Source organism: Ranitomeya imitator, chromosome 7, assembly GCF_032444005.1.
Source record: "Ranitomeya imitator isolate aRanImi1 chromosome 7, aRanImi1.pri, whole genome shotgun sequence".
Lineage (NCBI taxonomy): Eukaryota > Metazoa > Chordata > Amphibia > Anura > Dendrobatidae > Ranitomeya > Ranitomeya imitator.
The window spans coordinates 62,418,291-62,435,720 of NC_091288.1; the positions used below are offsets into that span (position 1 = coordinate 62,418,291).

The following is a 17,430-nucleotide window of genomic DNA, read 5'->3' on the forward strand; positions in this document are numbered from 1 at the left end:
GCAGAGCTTAGGGGGAGAGGAGAGGGATGAGGAGGTGAGAGAAAGAGGAGGGAGAGAAAGGAGGGGAGTACCCTGCAGAGAGGAAGAACATCTGACCCATTTCCTTTTACAATCTGGAAACAGTAGCGTGAGAGGGATAATGTAACAAGAGTGGGTTTATATTTGGTGTAATTAGGAGACATGAATGGCAGGTATATGGATACAGAGCTAAGGAAACCCTAATCAGCAGGAGCAGGATCAGTGGAGGACACACTGAGACAAGGACAAGAGAGGCACATGTATCCAGGCTGTAAGTACACTGTATGATGACACACGCATGTCTGTAAGTAGCAGTAATTCCATCAGGGCATATGCTGGGATTTCACATTCTAGGGAAAATTAAGCAAGATCCACTGACGCATACACAGCCTGCAGGTAACACCATTAGAAGATAGGAAAAATAGACATCAAAAGGTGGTGAGATCGTCAGGAGGAGGCCATCAGACCCATCTGCAATGCCACCGCTGCTATAGTGGACAGCTCTCTTGCTGAAGCTTCACCTGGAGGAGGAGGCTGCATGTGGAATTTGGATTGACCCCTTCTACTTGTACAAACACTGATACCTCAAAAGAGAAAAATGGGTACCCAGGGCCCCGGAAGGAAAAGACACCCCAACAGAGAAATACTGTCTGCCGAGGACAATGCTTTAAATCAGATAGCTCGAGAGGTGAGTGTGGACACTTTCGGAGAGTGTAATGATTTGATAATGGTCGATGTATAAATACTGGACTACGTTATACAATGTGTGTGTGATAATGATGATCTAGCCGATGTATAGGTACAGATAAGGCCCTCACTAATACAACTAATAAGTTCTATTACTGCTGAATGCATGTAATTCTATTTACAATTGGAGATGATGAATATATAATGTATGGCATAGGGATAATAGAAACATGGACGCTCCTCCTTGGCAAATATGAGGTTAAAAACCATATACAAGGCATAAGTGAGCCCCTGGAGAGCTCTCCTTTCTTTCCCTGTCACATATCCAAAGCCGGGGGTCTCTCAGCTGTCGTGTCACCTGGCGCTGCTGTCAGGGACCGAGATGGCCTAAGCCTTCTGTCCCCAATAATAATTACCATTTGTTTCCTCATTGATTCCGCAATCATGTCTAGTTTCAAAAATAGGGAGTGACAATAGAAAGTCCAAGATCGGCTGTTACAAAGTTGCTTTAACCAGAGAAATTATCAAATTAAAAATAAATAAATAAATTACCAACAAAATTTTCTGAACCCTGATGGCTATGTGACTGGTTTGGGTCATAAATGATATATCTTATCTGAAATATTGTTCACTTATCCAGGAGCATTGCTCCAGGGCCACAACTTCTCCTTGCATGTCATGCACTATATATAAATATGTATTAATAGTTAGGCTGCGGATCAAAACTGTAATCTAGTGTAGAGACCTAGGTTTTATAGTCGGTCGCCCAAAGTCCTTCCTGCTGAGACATTGCCTAAAATAGCCTGCTCTGGAAAGCAGCTCTGGGTCAGGGCAGATGGCACATGGGCGTCTCTCTATAAAGTCTGATCTGTATCATCAATCTGATTTAGTAGATCTGACAACTGAACTAACTACAGCCGAGACTTATACAGCTGCTACAGCATGGAATTAAGATTATGATCTAATGCTAGTCCATCCCGCAGCAGGATGTTTGTGTGTCGTTCTATTATATTTTTTTCCTGGGTGAGCATTTTCGGGTTACTCTAGGCTGCACAGACATCACTTACACATTATCCTGCACCGACTTGGTAAAAATTAAAATATACAATATGGATTCAATAAAACTACAATCAGGAAGAACTTAGTCCCGTTTTCCTGTAAAATTTAGAGTCCAGGGATATGCGGTATTTCCTGTCTCCAGTCATTCCAGTTTGTCATATACCAGGATTATGCTAGATTACCATTTTTGGATATAACGGAGCTTATTCTTCTAATGTACTGATGTAAATCTGCTACACATTAGAAGGAACGCTGACCCACATTCATCAATCAGTTTATGCTCGTTTCTAGAATAAAAATTACAAATTGGCCAACATAACGTTCGCACTCTTTGGATAAAAAGTTGCACAATATAAAACTCTTTTAGTTACAGAAAGTTTTAACGTTATCACTTATCGATAGAATAGGGGGTAACTTACTGATTGCTGGGGTGGAAAGGCCACTGGGACCAGGGCCGGACTGGCCATCTGGCAAATGCCAGAAGGGCCTGTCTGGTCATGGCCGCCTTGTCTGCTACGTTGTTAACAGAATCGGTGTTCTCAAGACTCCCATACTGTTGAGAGTTGTGACAGAGTGCAAAGTTGCTGACTTACCCCAGGAGGCCACGGGAATCATTAGAAATCTTGGTCATGTAGTAAATCTTCCTCTCCTCCATCCAGGGTAATATTAGTGATATATCCCATCTGGTTCATGGGGACGGGGACAGTATGGGCCTGTGTGATTTCAAATGCCAGGACTGAATTTCAGCTCCAGTCCGTACCTGACTGGGACGCACAGTAATCTAGAAAATAAGACGCTACAGAACGCCCATCTGAATAGACAGGAGGACAAGCATGCAACGCTTGGCTCCATTCATTCTCTTTGGGACTGCTGGAGATCGCCAAGTACTATATTCAATAGTGATGAGCGAATGTGGTCAGAAGAGGTATTATCCGAGCATGTTCGTGTGCTAACAGAGTGCCTTCGCGTGCTCAAAAAATATATTCGAGTCCCTGCGGCTGATTGTCTAAGAGCCGTGAGACAACCACAATACATGCAGCGATTGCCTGTTTTTTAGGCAATCCTTGCATGTGTTGTAGCTGCCTAACAGCCGTGAGACATGTAGCCGCGGGGACTCGAACATATTTTTCGAGCACGCCGTAGACACTCTGTTGGAACCCGAGGATGCTTGGATAACACTGTATCCCAGCACATTCGCTCATCACTAGGTATTCACCTTTAAAATGGCTTTAACCCCTTAGCGACCGCCGATACGCCTTTTAACGGCGGCCGCTAAGGGCACTTAAACCACAGCGCTGTTAATTAACGGCGCTGTGGAAAAAGTGAATAGCGCCCCCCAGAGGCCGATTTTCTCTGGGGTCTCGGCTGCCGGGGGTAGCCGAGACCCCAGAGAACATGATTCGGGGGGTTTTTAACCCACCCCGCATTTGCGATCGCCGGTAATTAACCGTTTACCGGCGATCGCAAAAAAAAACAAACCGCGATCTCTTTTTAATTTCTCTGTCCTCCGATGTGATCGCACATCGGAGGACAGAGAAAAGGGGTCACAGGTGGCCCCCCAATACTCACCTAGCTCCCCCGGTGCTCCTCGTGTCTCCCGGTGGGTGCCGCCATCTTCAAAATGGCGGGCGCATGCGCAGTGCGCTCGCCGGCCGGCCCCGCGAGAGTCTTTGGGGTCTCGGCTGCCGGGGGTAGCCGAGACCCCAAAGAGCATGATCGGGGTCGGTTTTAGCAACCCCTGTTTTGCGATCGCCGGTAATTAACTGTTTACCGGCGACCGCAAAAAAAAAAAAAGTGAAGTGTAATTCTCTGTCCTCTGATGTGATCGCACATCAGAGGACAGAGAAATAGGGGGATTCGGGGACCCTACAATACTCACCTGTGTCCCTGGATCCTCTTGCTGCTCCTCCTGGCCGCCGGCAGAAGAGAATGGCGGGCGCATGCGCAGTGCGCCCGCCATCTGTCTCCATCTGCCGGCCGGCAGGAGAACAGCAGTTGGGGCTAAAATTAGGGTTAGGGTTAGGGGTAGGGTTAGGGGTAGGGTTAGGGGTAGGGTTAGGGCTAGGGTTAGGGCTAGGGCTAGGGTTAGGGCTAGGGTTGGGGCTAAATTTAGGGTTAGGGTTGGGGCTAAATTTAGGGTTAGGGTTGGGGCTAAATTTAGGGTTAGGCTTTTTTCACACTTACGTCGGTACGGGGCCGTCGCAATGCGTCGGCCCGACATACCGATGCACGTTGTGAAAATTGTGCACAACGTGGGCAGCAGCTGTAGTTTTTCAACGCATCCGCTGCCCAATCTATGTCCTGGGGAGGAGGGGGCGGAGTTACGGCCACGCATGCGCGGTCAGAAATGGCGGATGCGACGTACAAAAAAACGTTTCATTGAACGTTTTTTTTGTGCCGACGGTCCGCCAAAACACAACTGATCCAGTGCACGACGGACGCGACGTGTGGCCATCCGTCACGATCCGTCGGCAATGTAAGTCTATGGGCAAAAAACGCATCCTGCGGGCACATTTGCAGGATCCGTTTCTTGTCCAAAACGACGGATTGCGACGGAATGCCAAACGACGCAAGTGTGAAAGTAGCCTTAGGGCTAGGGTTAGGGTTGGGGCTAAAGTTAGGGCTAGGGTTGGGGCTAAAGTTAGGGTTAGATTTGGGATTAGGGTTAGGGTTTGGATTAGAGTTGGTATTAGGGTTAGGGTTGGCATTAGGGTTACGCTTGGGATTAGGGTTAGGTTTGGGATTAGGGTTAAGGTTAGGGTTGTGATTAGGGGTGTATTGGGATTAGGGTTAGGTTTGAGGTTAGGGTTGAGATTAGGATTAGGGGTGTGTTGGATTTAGGGTTTTGATTAGGGTTATGGTTAGGGTTGACATTAGGGTTGTTTTGGGGTAAGGGTTGTGATTATGGTTAGGGTTAGTGATTAGGATTATGGATCAGGTTGGGATTAGGGTTAGGGGTGTGTTGGGGTTAGGGTTGGAGCTAGAATTGGGGGGTTTCCACTGTTTAGGTACATCAGGGGGTCTCCAAACACGACAGCCAATTTTGCGCTCAAAAAGTCAAATGGTGCTCCCTCCCTTCTGAGCTCTGCCGTGCGCCCAAACAGTGGGTTACCCCCACATATGGGGCATCAGCGTACTCGGGATAAATTGGACAACTATTGCAGTCCAATTTCTCCTGTTACCCTTGTGAAAATAAAAACTTGGGGGCTACAATATCTTTTTTGTGGAAAAAAAATATTTTTTATTTTCACGACTCTGCATTCTAAACTTCTGTGAAGCACTTGGGCATTCAAAGTTCTCAAAACACATCTACATAAGTTCCTTGGGGGGTCTAGTTTCCAAAATGGGGTCACTTGTTGAGGGTTTCTACTGGTTAGGTACATCAGGGGCTCTGCAAACGCAACATAATACCCGCCGACCATTCTATCAAAGTCTGCATTCCAAAACGGCGCTCCTTCCTTCCGAGCTCTGCCGTGCGCCCAAACAGTGGTTTACCCCCACATATGGGGTACCAGCATACTCAGGACAAATTGGATAACAACTTTTGGGGTCCAATTTCTCTTGTTACCCTTGTGAAAATAAAAACATGAGGGCTAAAAAATCTTTTTTGTGGAAAAAAAAATAATTTTTATTTTCACAACTCTGCATTATAAACTTCTGTGAAGCACTTGGGCATTCAAGGTTCTCACCACACATCTAGATAAGTTCCATGGGGGGTCTAGTTTCCAAAATGGGGTCACTTGTGGGAGATTTCTACTGTTTAGGCACATCAGGGGCTCTCCAAACGCGACATGGCGTCCGATCTCAATTCCAGCCAATTCTACATTGAAAAAGTAAAACGGCACTCTTTCTTCTTCCAAGCTCTGCGGTGCGCCCAAACAGTGGTTTACCCCACATATTGGGTATCGACGTACTCAGGAGAAATTGCACAACAACTTTAGTGGTCTAATTTCTCCTGTTACCCTTGTGAAAATAAGAATTTGTGGGCGAAAAGATCATTTTTGTGTAAACAAAAGCGATTTTTTATTTTCACGGCTCTACGTTATAAACTTCTGTGAAGCACATGGGGGTTCAAAGTGCTCACCACACATCTAGATAAGTTCCTTAAGGGGTCTAGTTTCCAAAATGGTGTCACTTGTGGGGAGTTTCCACTGTTTAGGCACATCAGGGGCTCTCTAAACGTGACATGGCGTCCGATCTCAATTCCAGCCAATTCTACATTGAAAAAGTAAAACGGCGCTCCTTCACCTCCAAGCTCTGCGGTGCGCCCAAACAGTGGTTTACCCCCACATATGGGGTATTGGCGTATTCAGGAGAAATTGCAAAACAAAATTTATGGTTACATTTCTGTTTTTACACTTGTGAAAATAAAAAAAATGGTTCTGAATTAAGATGTTTGCAAAAAAAAGTTAAATGTTCATTTTTTCCTTCCACATTGTTTCAGTTCCTGTGAAGCACGTAAAGGGTTAATAAACTTCTTGAATGTGGTTTTGAGAACCTTGAGGGGTGTAGTTTTTAGAATGGTGTCACACTTCATTATTTTCTATCATATAGACCCCTCAAAATGACTTCAAATGTGATGTGGTCCCTAAAAAAAAATGGTGTTGTAAAAATGAGAAATTGCTGGTCAACTTTTAACCCTTATAACTCCCTAACAAAAAAAAATTTTGTTTCCAAAATTGTGCTGATGTAAAGTCGACATGTGGGAAATGTTATTTAACTATTTTTCATGACATATCTCTCTGATTTAAGGGCATAAAAATACAAAGTTTGAAAATTGCAAAATTTTAAAAATTTTCGCCATATTTCCGCTTTTTTCATAAATAATCGCAAGTAATATCGAAGAAACGTTACCACTAACATGAAGTACAATATGTCACGAAAAAACAATCTCAGAATCAGCGGGATCCGTTGAAGCGTTCCAGAGTTATAACCTCATAAAGTGACAGTGGTCAGAATTGCAAAAATTGGCCTGGTCATTAAGTACCAAATTGGCTCTGTCACTAAGGGGTTAAAACAAAAGACTGAAAATTCTGTGGCAGCTCATTGCTAGTCTCAAATTTTTTTCAAATGATGAAATATGTACAACATTTTGTAAATAAGGTGCAATTTCCTCTAATTTAGGCCTCATTCATACATACGCCATGTGTCAGCACACTGCGATTAATCAATACACGAACTTCACTATAAAAACATTAAAAATTTAAGATACTTAGCAGTTTTGGATCAGGGCGCAAAAGTCCTCCAATCACATGAAGGTGTACCTAAGTATGGATGGTCCCTCTCACTAATGCCATGCCTTTCCATGTGCCAAACCAGCCCTCATCTGAATAGGGAAGGGAAAGAAAACCAGGCATAGACACAATTAACCTCTTCATGACCGGAGGAATATTCGTTTTTTGTGTTATCGTTTTTGCTCCCCTTCTTCCCAGAACCAAAACTTTACTTTTTGGTCAAAAAGGCCATGTGAGAACTTGTTTTTTGCGGGATGAGTTGTAGTTTTGAACAACACCATTGGTTTTAACATATAGTGTACTGGAAAACAGGGAAAAATTTCCAAGTTCAGTGACATTGCAAAAAAAAGTGCAATTCCACAAATGTTTTTGTTTTGCTTTTTCACCCTGTTCACTAAATGCTAAAACTGACCTGCCATTATGATTCTCCAGGTCATTACGAGTTCATAGACACAAGTCATGTCTAGGTTCTTTTTTTATCTAAGTAATGAAAAAAAATTCCAAAGTTTGTGAAAAAAATTGCGCCATTTTCCGATACGCATAACGTCTCCATTTTTTGTGATCTCGGGTTGGGTGAGGGCTTATTTTCCGCGTGCTGAGCTGATGTGTTTAATGATACCAATGTGATGCAGATACGATCTTTTGCTCGCCCGTTATTGCATTGTAATGCAATGTTGCTGCAACCAAAAAAATGTAATTGTGGCGTTTTGACTTTTTTACTCGTTACGTCGTTTAGCGATTGGGTTTATTCTTTTCTTATATTGATAGATCTGGCAATTCTGAACGCGGCGATACCAAATATGTGTATATTTGATTTTTTTTAGCACTGTTTTACTTTGAAAAGGGGGTGATTTGAAATTTTATATTTTTTTTATATTTTTAAAAACATTTTTGTTTCACTTTTAGCATGCTTCAATAGTCTCCATGGGAGTCTAGAAGCTGCCATAACTTGATCGCCTCTGCTACATACAAGCGATGATCAGATTGCCTGTATGTAGCAGAATTACTCACTTGATATGAGTGTCAAAGTTTGACAGCGGCATTTAATGGATTAACAGCTGCGGGGGGATCGCTATTCCTCCAGCGGCTGTTAGCGGCACATGTCAGCTATTCAAAATGGCTGACATGTGCCAGAAAATATGTGGGCTCATCACCGCAGCCTATATCAAAGGGAGAGTGTCCGACATCAGTGTATTATTACGCTCGATGTTTGAAAGGGGTTAAAGACTTGTCTGGGAAAGATGTGCAGATAAGGATGCAGGGCCCTGGAGGGGCCAAATATCCCAAGGTATACAAAAAAAGGGCTCACGTAATTTCAACTTGGACTTATTCATATGTTAGTTTGCATATTCCAGGTGCCTTCTGGGAGAAGCGAAGTCTCCCTAAGCTAGAAGATCGTTGGGTACAGCCGGGACCAGCTGCTTCGAAAGCATCACCAAACCAGGGATTCAAGCTTCAGGAGGCTAATTTGCATATTCCAGGTGCCTTCTGGGAGAAGCGAAGTCTCCCTAAGCTAGAAGATCGTTGGGTACAGCCGGGACCAGCTGCTTCGAAAGCATCACCAAACCAGGGATTCAAGCTTCAGGAGGCTAATTTGCATATTCCAGGTGCCTTCTGGGAGAAGCGAAGTCTCCCTAAGCTAGAAGATCGTTGGGTACAGCCGGGACCAGCTGCTTCGAAAGCATCACCAAACCAGGGATTCAAGCTTCAGGAGGCTAATTTGCATATTCCAGGTGCCTTCTGGGAGAAGCGAAGTCTCCCTAAGCTAGAAGATCGTTGGGTACAGCCGGGACCAGCTGCTTCGAAAGCATCACCAAACCAGGGATTCAAGCTTCAGGAGGCTAATTTGCATATTCCAGGTGCCTTCTGGGAGAAGCGAAGTCTCCCTAAGCTAGAAGATCGTTGGGTACAGCCGGGACCAGCTGCTTCGAAAGCATCACCAAACCAGGGATTCAAGCTTCAGGAGGCTAATTTGCATATTCCAGGTGCCTTCTGGGAGAAGCGAAGTCTCCCTAAGCTAGAAGATCGTTGGGTACAGCCGGGACCAGCTGCTTCGAAAGCATCACCAAACCAGGGATTCAAGCTTCAGGAGGCTAATTTGCATATTCCAGGTGCCTTCTGGGAGAAGCGAAGTCTCCCTAAGCTAGAAGATCGTTGGGTACAGCCGGGACCAGAATTTTTGCCTGTAGGACATTATTGCAAGAGAGCTTGGCTGAGTAGATTACACAAGGAGGAAAATACACAGCAAGTCAGCAGGATCTAGGAGCAACATGGCAGATGTGACAACCTACATGGTGAGCTGCAGCATGTGCTACATGTTCACAGATCGACCAGAAGAAGAATCCAATTTCACCTGTCAGAAGTGTAGACTAGTGGCCCTTTTAGAAGAAAAGGTGCGGGGTCTGGAAGAAAGAATAGCAACTTTGAAACTCATCAAAGAGAATGAAGACTTTCTAGACAGAACAGAAGCATCTCTACTGGTCACAGAAGGTGCAAAAAGTGTCAGAGAACCTCCAAAAGCAGATGAGTGGAAGCATGTGACCAAAAGAAGCAAGAAGACCATGGAGAAATCACCAACCACACAACTGAAGAACCGATATCAAATCTTTGTAGAGGATGAAGATGGCACACCTAAGAATGAAGCAATACCAGCAAGCAAAAAAGAAAAGGGCACACAGCAACAAGTGACAGCAAAAAGTACAGCCAAGAAGCAACGAAGAGTGGTGGTGGTGGGAGACTCACTACTGAGAGGCACAGAAGCAGCCATCTGCAGACCGGACATAACTGCAAGAGAAGTATGCTGCCTTCCAGGTGCGATGATCAAGGATGTGACCGATAGGATACCAAAGCTCTTCAGCTCCAAGGACGTCCACCCATTTCTTCTGATACATGTTGGCACCAATGACACGGCAAGGAAGGACCTACCGACAATCTGCAAGGACTTTGAAGAGTTGGGGAAGAAAGTAAAGGAACTGGATGCACAAGTAGTTTTTTCTTCTATCCTTCCAGTAGATGGGCATGGCACCAGGAGATGGAACAGGATCCTTGATGCAAACAACTGGCTAAGACGATGGTGCAGACAACAAGGATTCGGATTCCTGGACCACGGTGTGAATTACTTGTACGATGGACTCCTCGCCAGAGACGGACTACACCTCAACAAACCTGGGAAACACACATTCGCCAGAAGACTCGCTACACTCATCAGGAGGGCGTTAAACTAGAAGAAGAGGGGACGGGAAGAAAAACATTAGACTCGAACAAAGACGACCCAGGAAAATATACTCAGAAGGGAGGTAAGAACATTTCTAAAACAATCCACAGTGAGGAGATTGGAACAAAACAAAATCCTCTAAACTGCATGCTCGCAAACGCCAGAAGCCTGACAAACAAGATGGAAGAACTAGAAGCAGAAATATCTACAGGTAACTTTGACATAGTGGGAATAACCGAGACATGGTTAGATGAAAGCTATGACTGGGCAGTTAACTTACAGGGTTACAGTCTGTTTAGAAAGGATCGTAAAAATCGGAGAGGAGGAGGGGTTTGTCTCTATGTAAAGTCTTGTCTAAAGTCCACTTTAAGGGAGGATATTAGCGAAGGGAATGAGGATGTCGAGTCCATATGGGTTGAAATTCATGGAGGGAAAAATGGTAACAAAATTCTCATTGGGGTCTGTTACAAACCCCCAAATATAACAGAAAGCATGGAAAGTCTACTTCTAAAGCAGATAGATGAAGCTGCAACCCATAATGAGGTCCTGGTTATGGGGGACTTTAACTACCCGGATATTAACTGGGAAACAGAAACCTGTGAAACCCATAAAGGCAACAGGTTTCTGCTAATAACCAAGAAAAATTATCTTTCACAATTGGTGCAGAATCCAACCAGAGGAGCAGCACTTTTAGACCTAATACTATCTAATAGACCTGACAGAATAACAAATCTGCAGGTGGTTGGGCATTTAGGAAGTAGCGACCACAATATTGTGCAGTTTCACCTGTCTTTCACTAGGGGGACTTGTCAGGGAGTCACAAAAACATTGAACTTTAGGAAGGCAAAGTTTGAACAGCTTAGAGATGCCCTTAATCTGGTAGACTGGGACAATATCCTCAGAAATGAGAATACAGATAATAAATGGGAAATGTTTAAGAACATCCTAAATAGGCAGTGTAAGCGGTTTATACCTTGTGGGAATAAAAGGACTAGAAATAGGAAAAACCCAATGTGGCTAAACAAAGAAGTAAGACAGGCAATTAACAGTAAAAAGAAAGCATTTGCACTACTAAAGCAGGATGGCACCATTGAAGCTCTAAAAAACTATAGGGAGAAAAATACTTTATCTAAAAAACTAATTAAAGCTGCCAAAAAGGAAACAGAGAAGCACATTGCTAAGGAGAGTAAAACTAATCCCAAACTGTTCTTCAACTATATCAATAGTAAAAGAATAAAAACTGAAAATGTAGGCCCCTTAAAAAATAGTGAGGAAAGAATGGTTGTAGATGACGATGAAAAAGCTAACATATTAAACACCTTCTTCTCCACGGTATTCACGGTGGAAAATGAAATGCTAGGTGAAATCCCAAGAAACAATGAAAACCCTATATTAAGGGTCACCAATCTAACCCAAGAAGAGGTGCGAAACCGGCTAAATAAGATTACAATAGATAAATCTCCGGGTCCGGATGGCATACACCCACGAGTACTAAGAGAACTAAGTAATGTAATAGATAAACCATTATTTCTTATTTTTAGTGACTCTATAGCGACAGGGTCTGTTCCGCAGGACTGGCGCATAGCAAATGTGGTGCCAATATTCAAAAAGGGCTCTAAAAGTGAACCTGGAAATTATAGGCCAGTAAGTCTAACCTCTATTGTTGGTAAAATATTTGAAGGGTTTCTGAGGGATGTTATTCTGGATTATCTCAATGAGAATAACTGTTTAACTCCATATCAGCATGGGTTTATGAGAAATCGCTCCTGTCAAACCAATCTAATCAGTTTTTATGAAGAGGTAAGCTATAGGCTGGACCACGGTGAGTCATTGGACGTGGTATATCTCGATTTTTCCAAAGCGTTTGATACCGTGCCGCACAAGAGGTTGGTACACAAAATGAGAATGCTTGGTCTGGGGGAAAATGTGTGTAAATGGGTGAGTAACTGGCTTAGTGATAGAAAGCAGAGGGTGGTTATAAATGGTATAGTCTCTAACTGGGTCGCTGTGACCAGTGGGGTACCGCAGGGGTCAGTATTGGGACCTGTTCTCTTCAACATATTCATTAATGATCTGGTAGAAGGTTTACACAGTAAAATATCGATATTTGCAGATGATACAAAACTATGTAAAGCAGTTAATACAAGAGAAGATAGTTTTCTGCTACAGATGGATCTGGATAAGTTGGAAACTTGGGCTGAAAGGTGGCAGATGAGGTTTAACAATGATAAATGTAAGGTTATACACATGGGAAGAGGGAATCAATATCACCATTACACACTGAACGGGAAACCACTGGGTAAATCTGACAGGGAGAAGGACTTGGGGATCCTAGTTAATGATAAACTTACCTGGAGCAGCCAGTGCCAGGCAGCAGCTGCCAAGGCAAACAGGATCATGGGGTGCATTAAAAGAGGTCTGGATACACATGATGAGAGCATTATACTGCCTCTGTACAAATCCCTAGTTAGACCGCACATGGAGTACTGTGTCCAGTTTTGGGCACCGGTGCTCAGGAAGGATATAATGGAACTAGAGAGAGTACAAAGGAGGGCAACAAAATTAATAAAGGGGATGGGAGAACTACAATACCCAGATAGATTAGCGAAATTAGGATTATTTAGTCTAGAAAAAAGACGACTGAGGGGCGATCTAATAACCATGTATAAGTATATAAGGGGACAATACAAATATCTCGCTGAGGATCTGTTTATACCAAGGAAGGTGACGGGCACAAGGGGGCATTCTTTGCGTCTGGAGGAGAGAAGGTTTTTCCACCAACATAGAAGAGGATTCTTTACTGTTAGGGCAGTGAGAATCTGGAATTGCTTGCCTGAGGAGGTGGTGATGGCGAACTCAGTCGAGGGGTTCAAGAGAGGCCTGGATGTCTTCCTGGAGCAGAACAATATTGTATCATACAATTATTAGGTTCTGTAGAAGGACGTAGATCTGGGTATTTATTTATTATGATGGAATATAGGCTGAACTGGATGGACAAATGTCTTTTTTCGGCCTTACTAACTATGTTACTATGTTACTATGTAGTGATTTTTCTCACATGTAAAAACATTGGACTGATTTTCATGAGTGTTTTGGGTCAGATTTTCAGCAGTGATTGGTCAGTTTGTCAGTTTTTACCACCAGAGTTTCAGCTTGTCTGAGACATTTTCTTAGGTTTCTCCTATCAAACATGAAAAATAAACAGCACACAGATGGCATCGGAGCGCTAACAATAATCTTTATTTTTATATAGCACTAACATATTCTGTAGCGCTTTACAGTTTGCATACATTATCATCGCTGTCCCCATTAGGGCTCACAATCTAAATTCCCTATCAGTATGTCTTTGGAATGTGGGAGTAAACCGGAGAACTCAGAAGGAAACCCACGCAAACACAGGGAGAACTCCTTGCAGATGTTGTCCTTGGTGGGATTTGAACCCAGGACCCCAGTGCTGCAAGGCTGCAGTGCTAATCACTGAGCCACCAGAGTGCTATCTGATTTTTTCACAGACCCATAAACTTGTAATGGGGAGTTTGAACCATGACTTGGATTTAAAAATCGGACATTCCTCCATGTTTTGGTGAGGGCCACATGGTCTGCAAAAATACAGAGATAGGTGAACAGACCTATAGACTATAATAGGTACAAATGCTTGAGTGAAAACACGGATAGAACACGTACAGGAAAAAGTGAGGCCTGAATGAGCCCTGTCTTGTTTATTTAAATGAAAAAAATGAAATGCATATAAATGTCAGTGTGTATGTGCAGTTATTTTATATGCCATTGTTTAGCTCATTTTGCTAATGCTGTATATGTGTCCTATAGTTGCTGTATCTAAGCTTATCTGTCTGTATGACGTAGGCGCCTTTCTTCACATACCACATTTGTTCTTGGACATTCCTATGTGGGTTATCTATTGGGTTCACAATAAGGGCTGGAACTTGTTAGACTCTTTTTCAAAGCATCTATCTATCTATATAATCATCTAAGGGGTACTTCCGTCTGTCTGTCTGTAACGGAAATCCCACGTCGCTGATTGGTCGCGACCGGCCGGCCATGACCAATCAGCGACATACTTAGTCCGGCCGTGAATTGGCCACTCCCTACTCTCCTCCAGTCAGTGCCCCCTCCCTACTCCCCTCCAGTCAGTGCCAGTGTGTCGCCCCATCCCGGATCAACTTTTTACTATTGATGCTGCCTATGCAGCATCAATAGTAAAAAGATATAATCTTAAAAATAATTTAAAAAAATAAAAAATTGTGCTATTCTCACCTTCCGCCGTCCACCGATGTGCGCGATGCTGCCGCCAGCTTCCGTTCCCAGTGATGCATTGCAAAATTACCCAGATGACTTTGCGGTCATCTGGGTAATTTTACAATGCATCACTGGGAACGGAAGCTGGCGGCAGCATCGCGCGCATCGTCACAGCTTCGCTGGACGCCGGAAGGTGAGTATATAACTATTTTTTATTATTATTATTATTTTTTTAACAGGGATATGGTGCCCACACTGCTATATACTACGTGGGCTGTGTTATATACTGCATGGGCTGTGTTATATACTATGTGGCCTGTGTTATATACTGCGTGGGCTGTGCTATATATTACGTGGGCTGTGTTATATACTACGTGGCTGCTGTATACTCCGTGGCTGCTATATTCTACATGGCTGTGCTATATACTACGTGGCTGTCTGTGTTACGTGGGCTGTGCTACATACTAAGTGGGCTGTGTTATATACTGCATGGGCTGTGCTATATACTACGTGGCTGTGTTATATACTACGTGGCCTGTGTTATATACTACGTGGCCTGTGTTATATACTACGTGGCCTGTGTTATATACTACGTGGCCTGTGCAATATACTGCGTGGGCTGTGCTATATATTACATGGCTGTCTGTGTTACGTGGGCTGTGCTATATACTATGTGGATGCTATATGCTATGTGGCTGCTATATACTACGTGGCTGTGCTATATACTACGTGGCTGTGCTAAGCGTGACGTACATACATACATATTCTAGAATAACTGATGCGTTAGAATCGGGCCACCATCTAGTATTCATATATTCAGCATATTATGAGAAACGTATAGAGCTATAATGTTACGTGGGTTTAGAGATTTTCACTATAATCTAGATTTCCAGTATAAAGCATCATGCACACAACATATCTGTGCGTAGAGAGACTGTACAGAGCTCTTGTGAATCCACACTACAAAGTCGTGAGCATTTCATGTGCTGCTAGATGGTGCCTGTGGACAGTAATAACAATAATAATTGTATTTATATAGCGCCAACATATTCCGCAGCACTTTACAATTAAGTGGGAAAATGTACAAACAATAAAGACAATACAAATTACCGTAACACATAATTCAACAGTTACCGGAGGAGTGATTTCCCTGCCCGCAAGCTTACAATGTATAAGGAAATAGGGGGACACAATAGGCAGAACATACTGTCATGTACGGTCCAGCCATCATTATAATAAATAATGGTTTACATATTAAGCTGCATGATCCAATCATCAGACAGGATATGTCTGATTGCAGTTACTCTGTGCTATTGGGTGCGTGGAGGATGTGGAGACAGATGAATAGGCAAGAGCAGATTATGATTAACATTTAGGAGGGATCAGGGGAGAGATTGGTTACTGAGATGAGGCGATAGGCTTGTCTAAACAGATGTGTTTTTAAAACATGCTTATAAAACATGGGGGCTAGATGTTAGTTGGATCATTTGGAGTAGTGGATACCAGAAAACTGGCGCAGCACGAGAGAAGTTTTGGAGACAGAGGTGTGAAGTTCAGATTATGGAGGATGTTAGTCTTAAATGAGTTGTAGAATGAAAGGCACGAGAAGGATGATAGACAGAAATGAAACTATAGGTAGGTTAGTAGAGGGAGGAAACACTAGAGTTCAGTTTTGGAGAGATTCAGTGTCAGATAGAGGGAGGACATAATGTTAGAGACAACAGACAGAGAATCCCCGGTATTTTGTATTAAAGTGGAGGTCATGTCAGGTGAAGAGGTGTATAGTTGGGTATCATCAGCAAAGAGATGGTGCTGAAAACCAATTCTACTGATGGTTCTTCCAATAGGTGAAGTATATAAGGAGAAGAGGAGGGGACCTAGGACTGAGCCTTGAGGAACCCCAATAGTAAGGAGGTCATTAGAGACTTTAGTGAGGGCAGTTTTAGTAGAGTGTAAAGAGCAGAAATCAGATTGTAAAAGGTCGAGAAGAGAGTTGTCGGAGACATAGGGGTTGAGACAGGAATGGACCAAGTATTCCAGGAATTTAGAGATGAAAGGAATATTAGAGAAAGGTCTGTAGTTAGCAGCGCAGTTCTGGTCTAGGGATGACTTCTTAAGTAAAGGGGTTTTGATGACATGTTTAAATGAAGAAGATAGATACCTGAAGAAAGAGAGGTTAAATATTTTAGTTAGGTGGGTAGTGAAAGCTGGGGAGAGGGACTGAAGGAAATATGAGGGAATAGGGTCACTGTTACAGGTTGTAAGGTGAGAAGAAGTGAGGAGTCTGGTCACTTCTTCTGTGACAGGCTCGAAGATGGAAAGTGAACTTGAGGTGCATGAGGGAATGAGATCCAAGATATGATTGATTTTTTTGTAGGAAATAAATGGCCAGATCATCAGGGCTTAGGTTGCTGATTGGTGTCTGTACTTTAGGACTATGGAGGGATTGGAAGGTTTCAAAGAGTCGATTTGGATTGTTGGCTAGAGATGTGTTGAGGGTGGCAAAGTAGGCTTGTGTAGCCAGATGGAGAGCCCAGTTATGAGTTTTGACCATGAACTTATAGTGGATGAAGTCTTCTGCTGAAAGCGATTTTCTCCACAGACGCTCGGCAATCCTTGAGCAGCGCTGGAGAAAGCATGTTTGCAGCGTGTGCCAGGGCTACCGTTTATGCCGGGTCGTTCTGCGTGTAGCAGGTGCTGCATCATCTGTAATGTATTTTTATAATGTGACAATGCTGAGTCTGGACAGGAGAGGGCCTTATAATACAGATATTATTCCCTAGAAGATTTTAAAGAACAATATCTCCAAAAGGTCAGCCTCTACTGGAGACTGACACACTTAAGGGAAAAAAAATACCATATAAATATGATTAGAAGCAAATGAATGCGTTGTCTCTACAGGCACTGCATAAGGGATTAAACATTGTACAGGCTCATAATACTTTGGTATGCATGGGACCA

General features: G+C 43.3%; 1 protein-coding gene across 21 annotated transcripts in view; it reads left to right on the forward strand.

Annotated features, from left to right (window-relative positions):
- The window catches only part of LRRFIP1 (LRR binding FLII interacting protein 1), a 149,198-nt gene continuing 131,768 nt past the window's right edge, over positions 1 to 17,430 (forward strand). For 8 of the 21 annotated variants that reach the window (XM_069733377.1, XM_069733350.1, XM_069733356.1 and 5 more), the window contains exon 1: positions 42 to 706. In XM_069733377.1, coding sequence (XP_069589478.1) covers positions 617 to 706 — 90 coding nt within the window. In that variant the 5' untranslated portion in view covers positions 42 to 616. Of the gene's footprint in view, positions 707 to 17,430 lie in introns of all 21 variants that reach the window. The other 13 variants (XM_069733370.1, XM_069733374.1, XM_069733380.1 and 10 more) reach the window with 3 other exon arrangements.